At 45.8% G+C, this 13,784-nt stretch overlaps 1 protein-coding gene across 5 annotated transcripts in view; it reads left to right on the forward strand.

The window, feature by feature from the left end:
- The window catches only part of ARHGAP44 (Rho GTPase activating protein 44), a 361,660-nt gene that overhangs the window by 269,495 nt on the left and 78,381 nt on the right, over positions 1-13,784 (forward strand). For all 5 annotated transcript variants that reach the window (XM_063961030.1, XM_063961031.1, XM_063961034.1 and 2 more), the window contains exons 11-12: positions 7,367-7,478; positions 9,085-9,166. In XM_063961030.1, the coding sequence (XP_063817100.1) occupies positions 7,367-7,478; positions 9,085-9,166 (194 nt within the window). The remainder of the gene's footprint in view (positions 1-7,366; positions 7,479-9,084; positions 9,167-13,784) is intronic.

Below are 13,784 nucleotides of genomic sequence, written 5' to 3' on the forward strand. Positions count from 1 at the left end.
TCTGTGGCCCCACATCCGTCTGTCTACGCCCCCATGTGTTGCTCTGTCCATCCGTCTATGCATCTACGTACCCCATATGGTGCTTTGTCCATCCATCTATGTGTTTGTGCCCCAATATGCGGCTCTGTCCATCTGTCTGTCCATCTATGCCCCCCCCCCCCCCCCCATCCATCTATGCCCCCGTATGGTGCTCTGTCCATCTGTCTGTGTCTGTGCCCCATATAGTACTCTGTCCGTCTATACCCCCCTCCCTCGTATGTCCACCTATGCCACGTCCATTTATCAGTCCATGTATGCCCCCCCATCCATCTGTCTGTCTATTTATGCCCCCATATGGTGCTCTGCTCTCTCTCCCTGACCATCTTTCTGTCCCTGACACTGTGCCTAATTCAGAGTTGATCGCAGCAGCAAATTTGTTAGCAGTTGGGCAAAACCATGTGCACTGAGGGGGGGGCGGGGGGGGGGCAGATATAACATGTGCAGAGAGAGTTAGATTTGGGTGGGTTATTTTGTTTCTGTGCAGGGTAAATACTGGCTGCTTTATTTTTACACTGCCATTTAGATTGCAGATTGAACACACCACACCCAAATCTAACTGTCTGCACATGTTAAATCTGCCTCCCCTGCAGTGCACATGGTTTTGCCCAACTGCTAACAAAATTCCTGCTGCTATCAACTTGGAATTACCCCCATGGTTTTGCCCAACTGCTAACAAATTTGCTGCTGTGATCAACTCTGAATTACCCCCTGTCTCCCTTTCTCTACCTGACACTGTCTGTGTGTGTGTGTGTGTGTGTGTGTGTGTGTGTGTGTGTGTGTGTGTGTGTGTGTGTGTGTGTGTGTGTGTCTTTCTCTCTCTCTTTCTTTGACACTGTCTCTCTCCGACACTATCTATTCTTCTCTCTTTCTCCCATACACTGTCTCTCTCCCCCTGACACTGTCTGTCTCTCTCTCTCTCTCCTTGATACTGTTTCTCTCCCTGACATTGCCTGTTTCTCTCTTTTTGACTTTGTCTCTCTCTGACACTGTTTCCCTCTCTCTCCCTGACACCATATCTCTCTGCCTGACACCCTCTCTCTGACTTTCAATTTCCCACTCTGTCGCTCACTCCCACTTGTTCCTCTTTTTCTCTATCTCTTAACAACCTCTCTCTCTTTCTGACACCCTTTCTCTCTTCCCTTTCAGACCTTTCTCTCTCTTTCTCCATGACAAACTCTCTCTCACTCTCATTCCCTCTGTTTTCATGAAACCATCTCTCTCTCCTCCCCGACCCCTCCCTCTATTTTTCGTTCCTCCCTCTCTTTCTCTCTCTCTCTCCCCCTGACACTTTCTCTCTCTCTCTCTCTCTCTCTCTCTCTCTCTCACACTCCTCCTCTCACTCTCTCCTGCCCCCCTAAGGGGCATTGTAGTGACAACGGTGGTGGTGGTGGGGGGGCCCTTTCAAGATTTTGATATGGGGCCCACAGAGTTCTAGTTACGCCCCTGATAGATAGAATTATCTGTGGTGTAAATGACAGGTACTGTAGATGTGGGCCTCTAACATACCAGGAGACATAGTTTTCATTACTGGCCCGGGATTCCTATACCTTTTCCTATCAACACGCACAAAATGTAGATTTTTCCTACTTTTTAGAGTTTATGGAATATATTTCCAATTTAATGTAAGGTCAGAGGAAATGGAGGGGACATTAATGGCAAAGCTGATACTTTGAAATACAGCAGCTGGAATTCATTTCCACTTCCCGTGGGGTAGCAGCTAACATTCCTTGCAGCGTTTCATCTTCTGTGCACTTTGTTAGCAACTATAGGAGTTAAACTGCAAACTAACCATAATCATTCATTTTTTTTTTTTTACTCTGTGACACCATGTATAATATTTTATTTGCTGTGTGGGAACTGTTTTTATTTGCATTCTGCATTTATTAGAGTATTAACTTAAAAGGCTGCATACACACTATGAGATATTGCATACAATATTGCTGATATTGTATGATTGCATACAATATTGCATAGTGTGTACACATGATTTATCACATGATGCGTGGCCCCTGCGGGTCACATTTGACATCCAATATCTGTCTTGATGGTGCAATATCGTGACCTTTTTGGTAGTGTGTACATACAACCATGGTATCCGGTCTTTAGGTCGACAACACTTAGTTCGATACTCATTAGGTCGACCACTATTGGTCGACATGCATTAGGTTGACATGGTCATTAGGTCGACATGGTCACTAGGTCGTCATGGCAAAGGTCGACACATGAAAAGGTCGACATGAGTTTTTCCAATTTTTGAACTTTTTCATACTTTACGATCCACGTGGACAATGATTGGGAATAGTACCGAGCGAAGCGAGCCATGCGAGGGGACACTGTGCACTAATTAGGGTTCCCGATCAGTTTACGAAGAAAACAACACCCAAAATATGTCAACCTTTTCCATGTCGACCTATTTCAGGTGTCGACTTAGTCACTGTCAACCAATAGTGGTTGGCCTAATGACTGTCGACTCAATGATCCACACCCACATCCATAAAATTTTAGGGCGTTGACGTCAGCCTGGACCCTCCTTCTTCTTCTGCTCCCTTAAAAACAACTACAGTCCCATAAGATATCATTTTCATCTAATCTTATAGTTTCATTGTATAGTGTGTATGCCCGATATCGTATGTTGGGAAATTGTATACAATATTGCATGGTGCGCACATCGTATTAGTGTGTACATAGCCTAAGGGCAGCACAGTGCAATCAATGTTCACTCATGCTTATAGCTCTCATACACTTGTGTGGCACATACTGTACATTTCCTCCATGTTAGCTGCTGCTACAGCATTGCATTGTGCTGCAAGCGCACTTTAAATAAGCCCAGATCTGACAAACGTTAGCAAAGTCATCGATAAGTACTACACTATCATATTTGCTTTTTCCTCATGTTAAGTGTCTCTTTCCTTAGCATTTAAATTAATCTCCACATTTGAAAACCCGCACTTTAGTAAATATACCCCTTACATGGCTCACTTGCTCTTTAGTTAAATCATGTCAAACACATTTTAAAAAAACTAAGAAAAGTGTCCTTCATTTATTATTGTATTATTGCTTTTATGTGTACCTTAGATTATTGCATTATGCATTTGTGATGGTCTTTTCTGTGCAGTAACTGAAGGGGGAAGGATGGGGGTTGCTAACAGTCAAGGCATGTCACGGAATCTCGGTGTCAGTGACCGGATCTAAGAATGCACTGACACCGGTGGACATTGTGTTCCTGCTGTAGGCAAGTGTAATGTCCGATGGTGCAGCCTATAAAACATATCTGTACACACATCAACGACGGCATTAGATTAAGTACACAGTAGCAGCCGTGCAAAAAGTTTCAGTCGCTATTGCATCTGTGCCCACCTCTGAATAACCCCCTCATTGTGATTTCATTCATACAGATGTGTCCTCTTACATCGCTGCTACAATTACGTTAAACATCTCTTCTAGTCGTGCCTAGTCGTGAGCGTGTTTAGTAATGATGAGAGTCTTGTTTTTATATTTTTCGCCCAAAAATGTGTCTTATTCGCAATGCAAACAAGCACACTCTGCTGATTAAAATTATATGCCGCATACCTATATTCTATGTGCGACTGTGGCTGTATCTGCATATGAAATGCTACATTACAGTGTCAGTGGATGTGTTCCTGGAAAACACTGTGACATACCATTTCGTATGCAGATACAGCTGCAGTTGCACACATAATATAGGCATGCCGCGGGATGCAGTCAATTTACCTCTAATCAAAATCCCTACGGTCGAAATCCCGACACCAATTGACCGACGGTCAAAATCCCGACATGGACAAAATACCGACAAGGTCAAAACACCAACATGTAAAATGCTGACAGGTCAAAATACCGACATGAGTTTTTCATGATTTTTTCATTGAAACCGACTTGTTCATACTTTACCATCCCAGTGGACCTGGAGGGGGAATATAATAGTGTGCCGAGCGCAGCGAGGCATCGTGCCCGAAGCATGGCGAGGGGACGCGGTACTTATATGGTGTCCATGTCGACCTATGTCGACATACACACAAAACAATGAAAATCGCATGTCGGTATTTTGACCTGTCGGCATTTTACATGTCGGTATTTTGACCTGTCAGCATTTTACATGTCGGTATTTTGACCTGTCGGCATTTTACATGTCGGTATTTTGACCTTGTCGGTATTTTAAATGTCGGTATTTTGTCCATGTCAGGATTTTGACCTTGTCGGGATTTTAACCATCGTCAATTGGTGTTGGGATTTCGACCGTCGGCATTTTGATTGGCGGTATTTCATACCGATCCCCATGCCGCATATCATTGTAATCAGTAGAGTCTGCTTGTGTGTATTATTTATACATGTAAGATGCATTTTCTGCAAAAAAAAAAAGATGCCCAACATTAGCAGAGTGACCTGGGAACTGCCGGCTCACTCACGCCAGGCATCTCGTGGTGCATGACATATTAAGGCTAGATGAGGACACATCTGTAGCTGTATTCAGGGGCTTCTTGTTCAAAGATTCGCACAACTAGGCACAACAGATTTGGACGCATGTGCATTCAAAATACAACTGTAAAATGCGTACAAGAAATAGGACACCATTACATGTGTGTTCTGAGTCGCACATTTCTTCACATATATGAGAATCTACAGGCTATGACATGCTGGGCTGGTTATACTACTGTATAATAGAGAATCCCACAGTGTGGCAGAAGAGATGAACATGGAGACATGCACAATCCAATAAATACAGTAAAATGCATCTGAAGGTGGAAATCCCACTAAAGACCTAGGGGGTAATTCCAAGTTGATCGCAGCAGGAAATTTTTTAGCAGTTGGGCAAAACCATGTACACTGCAGGGGGGGCAGATATAACATGTGCAGAGAGAGTTAGATTTGGGTGGGTTATTTATTTGTTTCTCTTCAGGGTAAATACTGGCTGCTTTATTTTTACACTGTAAATTAGATTGCAGATTGAACACACCACACCCAAATCTAACTCTCTCTGCAAATGTTATATCTGCCTCCAACTGCAGTGCACATGGTTTTGCCCAATTGCTAAAAAATGTCCTGCTGCGATCAACTTGGAATTACCCCCCTAGACAACACCGGCGTTTTTAGTCGATAAACCTCAAACAGGAGATTACTTATTTTCTAAGTCATTGTTTCCTAGCTACCTGGCTACTCAGGTGATTTGTAATTGCTTTGTAGTGTGATAATTTCCTTTAGTCACCCAGTGCCACAATTAATGTGATTAGTATGGTCCATAGAGTTTACCTTAGTGTTCAATCACTCACTATTGAGATTTTAAGTAATTCTGGACAAGCAATGGTCACAGCGAGGCTTTTCTTGCCTTTGGGTGATTAATCTCATGAAGTTGCTTTATGTTTTCTTAAAAGGCTAATCTCATGAGTTTTATTCACCGAGACTGGAAATCGCCAGTGTAGCCCCAGTCTTATAAATGATGTGCTTCATTGCTCTGAGTGCAGAAACATAGAATTTGTCGGCAGATAAGAACCACTTGGCCCATCTAGTCTGCCCCTTTTTTTTTTTTTTTTTACATTATTTTTATCTCTAACCTTATTTGATCCTTATTTCTTTGTAAGGCTATTCATATGCCTATCCCAAGCATGTTTAAATTGCTCTACTGTCTTAGCCTCTACCACCTCTGATGGGAGGCTATTCCACTTGTCCACTACCCTTTCTGTGAAATAATTTTTCCGCAAATTTCCCCTGAACCTCCCCCCCTCCAGCCTCAGTGCATGTCCTCGTGTCCTATTGCTTCTCTTCATTTGGAGAATGTTTCCCTCCTGGACTTTGTTAAAACCCTTGATATATTTGAAAGTTTCTATCATGTCCCCCCTTTCCCTTCTCTGCTCCAAACTATACATATTGAGATTTCTTAGTCTTTCTGGGTATGTTTTGTGATGTAGGCCATGCACCATTTTAGTTGCCCTCCTTTGTACAGTTTATAATGTATTAATATCCTTTTTAAGATATGGCCTCCAGAACTGAATACAGTATTCTAGATGAGGCCGTACCAATGACCTATACAGTGGCATTATTACTTCTTTCTTTCTGCTGCTGATTCCTCTCCCAATGCAGCCAAGCATCTGACTAGCCTTCCTCATTGCCTTGTTACATTGCTTACCTGCCTTTAAGTCATCTGAAATAGTGACTCCTAGATCCCTTTCCTCCTCAGTAGTTTCCAGTATAGTGCCATTAATACTATATTTAGCTTTAGGATTTTTGAGACCCAAGTGCATGATTTTGCATTTTTTGGCATTAAACTGTAATTGTCAGACTCTTGACCATTCCTCTAGTCTACCTAGATCCTCAATCATTTGTTTTACCCCACCTGGTGTGTCTACCCTGTTGCATACCTGTGTCTCATCTGCAAAAAGGCATGCTTTCCCTTTAATGCCATTTGCAATGTCACCAATAAAGATATTAAAAAGCCCTGGTCCAAGTACAGATCCCTGGGGTACTCCACTGGTAACATTTCCCTCCTGTGAATGCACTCCATTTACCACAACTCTCTGTTTTCTATCCTTCAACCAAGATCTTATCCATTCAATAATCCTAATATCCAATCCCAAACTTTCAAGTTTATTTAGCAGTCTGCGATGTGGAACAGTGTCAAAAGCCTTACTAAAGTCTAGATAAGCTAAGGCTTTTGACACTGTTCCACATCGCAGACTGCTAAATAAACTTGAAAGTTTGGGATTGGAGATTAGGATTATTGAATGGATAAGATCTTGGTTGAAGGATAGAAAACAGAGAGTTGTTTTCTATCCTTCAAGTAAGTGCTTCTATTATTAAAGCACTGGAAACAATTGTAATCCACTGTACGATAACATATATTGGGGCAGATGTATTAACCTGGAGAAGGCATAAGGAAGTGATAAACCAGTGATATGTGCAAGGTGATAAAGGCACCAGCCAATCAGATCCTAATTGTTAATTTACATATTGGAGATGATTGGCTGGTGTCTTTATCACCTTGCACATATCACTGGTTTATCACTTCCTTATGCCTTCTCCAGGTTAATACATCTGCCCCAATGATTATCCTGAGGTGTGATTATGTGCAACATATATAGTCTAAGGTCTATTTGTGACATTGACAAATACTGTGTTGAAATATTCCCAGACCTAAACTCAAGGGTAGCACTTTACCCATGTAACAAGGGCAGCACTTTACCCATGTACTTCACTGTAGTCATGGATAATGCTGATGACTACTCTGTGTGTTTTCTTGGCATGTTTGATAGATTGCTGGCATTTCAGTCCACCACAAATACCAACATGAACAGTCTCTTCCTCTCTCGCTCTCAAGGGTTTGTTCCGAGTTGCTCCATCAGCCTCCAAGTTGAAGAAGTTAAAAGCTGCTCTAGACTGTTGTGTGGTGGATGTGGCTGAGTACTCAGCTGACCCTCACGCCATCGCAGGTCAGTGCTCTCCTTGCCTTATAATATTTGCTGGCGGCATAAATACTTGTGTAGTTGCACTTGGTCTAACCCATAAATTTGTACGTGAAGAATTGCCGAAAGTATTTAGTCCACAGAACAGCACTATTTTCCGGGATCACGGTCATTATCATCTGCTACGGAGGGTAACTTTGGCATGATGTCTGCACATAGCTCACAAACACAGCATCCCTTACTGCACCGTATGACCAAGCATTGTGTGTGAAAAGGCGGCTTTATAAACCTGTTAGCAATCTAAATCTGGAGAGCGCTGTGCTGATTCATGGGGGGCACAGGTGAGGACGTAGCTGACTGTATTGGCGGTTGTCTGTATGCGCCTTTATGCAAATGTGCCTACAAAGCCCTTCCCTTTTGTACCTCTGTACGTCCGAATGTGTAAGGACTGAGATGCTCACTATCAGCGTCCATAGGCGGTGAAATACCAATTGGTGGCGTACCTAATAGAATTGGCACCCAGGTTGGTTCTTTCATTTGGCACACACAAGTACACACCCAGTATGCCCCAGTACTTTCCCCCAATATGCCACCACGGTGATCCCCCATATACAACACAGTGCCCCCAGGCTCAGACGGGATATTACTGATGAGGGGACTTGGGAGCTGCTGTATGCACTGTCACAGACTCCCACAGTGCTGGTGTCCCATTACTGTGGGCCCCCTGGAGGCCAGACTGAGAGAGTCAGGGACTGTCTGTGAGTGATACAGACAGACAGACTTGATCAGTGATGTGCGGTGAGGTGAGGCAGAGCCTTTCCTGTCATAATAACGTATACGCCAAAGTTTTGACTTTATAAAGTATATGAAAAATACAAAGAATACTGTATATAATAAATATCTGCATTATTCCATTCATTTTTATAGTCAAAACTCTGGAGTAAAAAGTCTATGGCAGGTGAGGCAGTGTCTCCCCTGCCTATCTTTTCCTTTTCTCTGATCAAAACGCATTAAACTTTTAGCAGGATATACTGCTGCACCTGTGTATAATGTCCACATGAACCCTTTGGCTGATATATTGTGTGTAAATCTGTCTCGGGTACTAGCCAGTGCCTTCCCAGCCATTTACCTAACCGCACATCCCTGGACTCAACTGCATAGTTCCGCTGGAGCAGCAGTCGCTGTTTACTTCAGGGACAACTGAGCTGCGTCCGTACTGCCGCAGAGCTCTAGCAACACCTCCTACAGTGGTACCCATTAGTATGACACTGTTTAGATGCACCATCAGTCGCACCATTGTAACTTGCACTAGCCCTATGGCAGGTGCAGTTTCTCTGTCCGTGTATGGCCTCGTATGTGAGTGGTTGAGCCTCTTTGTACTTTCACTGTCACAATAGCTACAATCCCATTACACGCCCATAAGATGGACCATCTCTGCGTCCTTTAGCCATCACCCAGCACTAATCCAAGTCATTTCTGATACCATGCGTACCGATCGCAGTAGCACCTTTGTGTATACACTGTGTAACGCATGCGCCATAGGTGTTTTTAGGGACTTTTGTGTACACACTGTAGCTCCATGAAGGATCGGCAGTGTGTGCTGCTCTGATCAGCCCTGTGACTCTTCTTTTAGGTGCATTAAAGTCATACCTCCGAGAGCTTCCTGAACCCCTCATGACGTTTGAACTTTATGATGAATGGATCCAAGCTTCCAAGTGAGTATATGCTTTCTTCTATAACCTGCAGTTATTGTTTTTGTTGTTGTTATTATTATCTTTGATTGTAAGGTACCACATAGTGTCTGCAGCGATGTACAGGGAATATACATAGTAACAGTCTTTTCTCTGACGTCCTAAGTGGATGCTGGGACTCCGTAAGGACCATGGGGAATAGCGGCTCCGCAGGAGACTGGGCACAACTAAAAGAAAGCTTTAGACTAGCTGGTGTGCACTGGCTCCTCCCACTATGACCCTCCTCCAGACTTCAGTTAGAATCTTGTGCCCGGCTGAGCTGGATGCACACTAGGGGCTCTCCTGAGCTCCTAGAAAGAAAGTATATTTTAGCTTTTTTATTTTACAGTGAGATCTGCTGGCAACAGACTCACTGCAGCGAGGGACTAAGGGGAGAAGAAGCGAACCCTACCTGACTGGAGATAGTTTGGGCTTCTTAGGCTACTGGACACCATTAGCTCCAGAGGGATCGAACATAGGACCCGACCTCGATCGTTCGGTCCCGGAGCCGCGCCACCGTCCCCCTTACAGAGCCAGAAGCAAGAAGTGGTCCGGAAAATCGGCGGCAGAAGACCTCGGTCTTCAACAAGGTAGCGCACTGCACTGCAGCTGTGCGCCATTGCTCCTCATGCACACCTCACACTCCGGTCACTGATGGGTGCAGGGCGCTGGGGGGGGGGGCGCCCTGAGCAGCAATATAAACACCTTGGCTGGCAAATCATCACAATATATAGTCCCAGGGCTATATATGTGATAAATTACCCCTGCCAGAATTCCTGAAAAAAGCGGGAGAAAAGTCAGCAGAAAAAGGGGCGGGGCTAACTCATTCAGCACACTGGCGCCATTTTTCCCTCACAGCTCCGCTGGAAGGATCGCTCCCTGGCTCTCCCCTGCAGTATCAGGCTACAAAGGGTAAAAAAGAGAGGGGGGGGCACTAAATTTAGGCGCAGTATAACTTATATAGCAGCTATAAGGGGAAATAATTCAGTTAATCCCTGTATTATTATAGCGCTCTGGTGTGTGCTGGCATACTCTCTCTCTCTCTGTCTCCCCAAAGGGCTTTGTGGGGTCCTGTCCTCTGTCAGAGCATTCCCTGTGTGTGTGCGGTGTGTCGGTACGGCTGTGTCGACATGTTTGATGAGGAGGCTTATGTGGAGGCGGAGCAGATGCCTATAAATGTGATGTCACCCCCTGCGGGGCCGACACCTGAGTGGATGGTTATGTGGAAGGAATTACGTGATAGTGTCGACTCCTTGCATAAAAGGTTTGACGACATACCGAATATGGGACAGCCGGCTTCTCAGCTTGTGCCTGCCCAGGTGTCTCAAAAGCCATCAGGGGCTCTAAAACGCCCGTTACCTCAGATGGCAGACACAGATGTCGACACGGATACTGACTCCAGTGTCGACGACGATGAGACTAATGTAACTTCCAGTAGGGCCACACGTTACATGATTGAGGCTATGAAAAATGTGTTGCACATTTCTGATGTTACCCCAGGTACCACAAAAAAGGGTATTATGTTTGGAGAGAAAAAACTACCAGTAGTTTTTCCTCCATCAGAGGAGTTAAATGAAGTGTGTGAAGAAGCGTGGGCTTCCCCCGATAAGAAACTAGTAATTTCTAAAAGGTTACTAATGACGTACCCTTTCCCGCCAGAGGATAGGTCACGTTGGGAAACATCCCCTAGGGTGGATAAAGCGCTCACACGCTTGTCAAAGAAGGTGGCACTACCGTCTCCGGATACGGCCGCCCTAAAGGAACCTGCTGATAGAAAGCAGGAGGCTATCCTGAAGTCTGTATATACACACACAGGTATTATACTGAGACCAGCTATTGCTTCAGCATGGATGTGCAGTGCTGCAGCTGCGTGGTCAGATTCCCTGTCTGAAAATATTGATACCCTAGACAGGGACACTATATTGCTAACCGTAGAGCATATTAAAGACGCAGTCTTATACATGAGAGATGCACAGAGGGATATTTGCCGGCTGGCATCTAAAATAAGTGCAATGTCATTTCTGCCAGGAGAGGGTTATGGACTCGGCAGTGGACAGGTGATGCAGACTCTAAAAGGCACATGGAAGTTTTGCCTTATAAAGGTGAGGAGTTGTTCGGGGATGGTCTCTCGGACCTAGTTTCCACAGCAACAGCTGGGAAGTCTGCATTTTTACCCCATGTTCCCTCACAGCCAAAGAAAGCACCGTATTATCAGGTACAGTCCTTTCGGCCCCATAAGGGCAAGCGGGTTAGAGGCGCGTCCTTTCTGCCCAGAGGCAGAGGTAGAGGGAAAAAGCTGCAGCATACAGCCAGTTCCCAGGAGCAAAAGTCCTCCCCCGATTCCTCTAAGTCCACAGCATGACACTGGGGCTCCACAGGCGGAGCCAGGTACGGTGGGGGCCCGTCTCAAAAATTTCAGCGATCAGTGGGCTCGCTCACGGGTGGATCCATGGATCTTTCAAGTAGTATCTCAGGGGTACAAGCTGGAATTCGAGACGTCTCCCCCCCGCCGTTTCCTCAAATCTGCCTTGCCAACAACTCCCTCAGGCAGGGAGGCAGTGATAGAGGCAATTCACAAGCTGTAGTCCCAGCAGGTGATAGTAAAGGTGCCCCTACTTCAACAAGGACGGGGTTACTATTCCACAATGTTTGTGGTGCCGAAACCGGACGGTTCGGTGAGACCCATTTTAAATTTGAAATCCTTGAACACATATATAAAAAAATTCAAGTTCAAGATGGAATCGCTCAGGGCGGTTATTGCAAGCCTGGACGAGGGGGATTACATGGTATCACTGGACATCAAGGATGCTTACCTGCATGTCCCCATTTACCATCCTCACCAGGAGTACCTCAGATTTGTGGTACAGGATTGTCATTACCAATTCCAGACGTTGCCGTTCGGTCTATCCACGGCTCCGAGGGTCTTTACCAAGGTAATGGCTGAAATGATGATACTCCTTCGAAAGAAGGGAGTTTTAATTATCCCGTACTTGGACGATCTCCTGATAAAGGTGAGGTCCAGGGAGCTGTTGTTAGTCGGGGTAGCACTATCTCGGGAGCTGCTACAACAGCACGGCTGGATTCTAAATATTCCAAAGTCACAGCTGGTCCCTACGACACGTCTACTGTTCCTGGGGATGGTTCTGGACACAGAACAGAAAAAAGTGTTTCTCCCGGAGGAGAAGGCCAAGGAGTTGTCATCTCTAGTCAGAGGCCTCCTAAAACCAAAACAGGTGTCGGTGCATCACTGCACGCGGATCCTGGGAAAGATGGTAGCTTCCTACGAAGCAATTCCATTCGGCAGGTTCCATGCAAGAACCTTTCAGTGGGACCTGTTGGACAAGTGGTCCGGATCGCATCTTCAGATGCATCGGCTGATAACCCTGTCTCCAAGGACCAGGGTGTCTCTGCTGTGGTGGCTGCAAAGTGCTCATCTTCAGGAGGGCCGCAGATTCGGCATACAGGACTGGGTCCTGGTGACCACGGATGCCAGCCTTCGAGGCTGGGGGGCAGTCACACAGGGAAGAAACTTCCAAGGACTATGGTCAAGTCAGGAGACTTCCCTACACATAAATATTCTGGAACTGAGGGCCATTTACAATGCCCTAAGTCAGGCAAAACCCCTGCTTCAAAACCAGCCGGTACTGATCCAGTCAGACAACATCACGGCAGTCGCCCATGTAAACCGACAGGGCGGCACGAGAAGCAGGACGGCGATGGCAGAAGCCACAAGGATTCTCCGATGGGCGGAAAATCACGTGTTAGCACTGTCAGCAGTGTTCATTCCGGGAGTGGACAACTGGAAAGCAGACTTCCTCAGCAGGCACGACCTCCACCCGGAAGAGTGGGGACTTCATCCAGAAGTCTTCCAACTGATTGTAAACCGTTGGGAAAGGCCACAGGTGGACATGATGGCGTCCCGCCTAAACAAAAAGCTAGAAAGATATTGCGCCAGGTCAAGAGACCCGCAGGCGATAGCTGTGGACGCTCTAGTGACACCGTGGGTGTACCGGTCGGTTTATGTGTTCCCTCCTCTTCCTCTCATACCAAAGGTACTGAGGATAATAAGGAGAAGAGGAGTAAGAACTATACTCATTGTTCCGGATTGGCCAAGAAGAGCTTGGTACCCGGAACTTCAAGAAATGATCTCAGAGGACCCATGGCCTCTGCCGCTCAGACAGGACCTGCTGCTGCAGGGGCCCTGTCTGTTCCAAGACTTACCGCGGCTGCGTATGATGGCATGGCGGTTGAACACCGGATCCTGAAGGAAAAGGGTATTCCGGAGGAAGTCATTCCTACGCTGATTAAAGCTAGGAAGGAGGTAACCGCAAACCATTATCACCGCATATGGCGAAAATATGTTGCGTGGTGTGAGGCCAGGAAGGCCCCGACGGAGGAATTTCAGCTGGGCCGTTTCCTGCACTTCCTACAGTCAGGGGTGACTATGGGCCTAAAATTGGGTTCCATTAAGGTCCAGATTTCGGCTCTATCGATTTTCTTCCAGAGAGAACTGGCTTCACTACCCGAAGTTCAGACTTTTGTTAAGGGAGTGCTGCATATTCAGCCCCCTTTTGTGCCTCCAGTGGCACCTTGGGATCTCAAC

The sequence above is a fragment of the Pseudophryne corroboree genome, chromosome 3 (genome assembly GCF_028390025.1).
Source record: "Pseudophryne corroboree isolate aPseCor3 chromosome 3, aPseCor3.hap2, whole genome shotgun sequence".
In the NCBI taxonomy this organism is placed as follows: Eukaryota; Metazoa; Chordata; class Amphibia; order Anura; family Myobatrachidae; genus Pseudophryne; species Pseudophryne corroboree.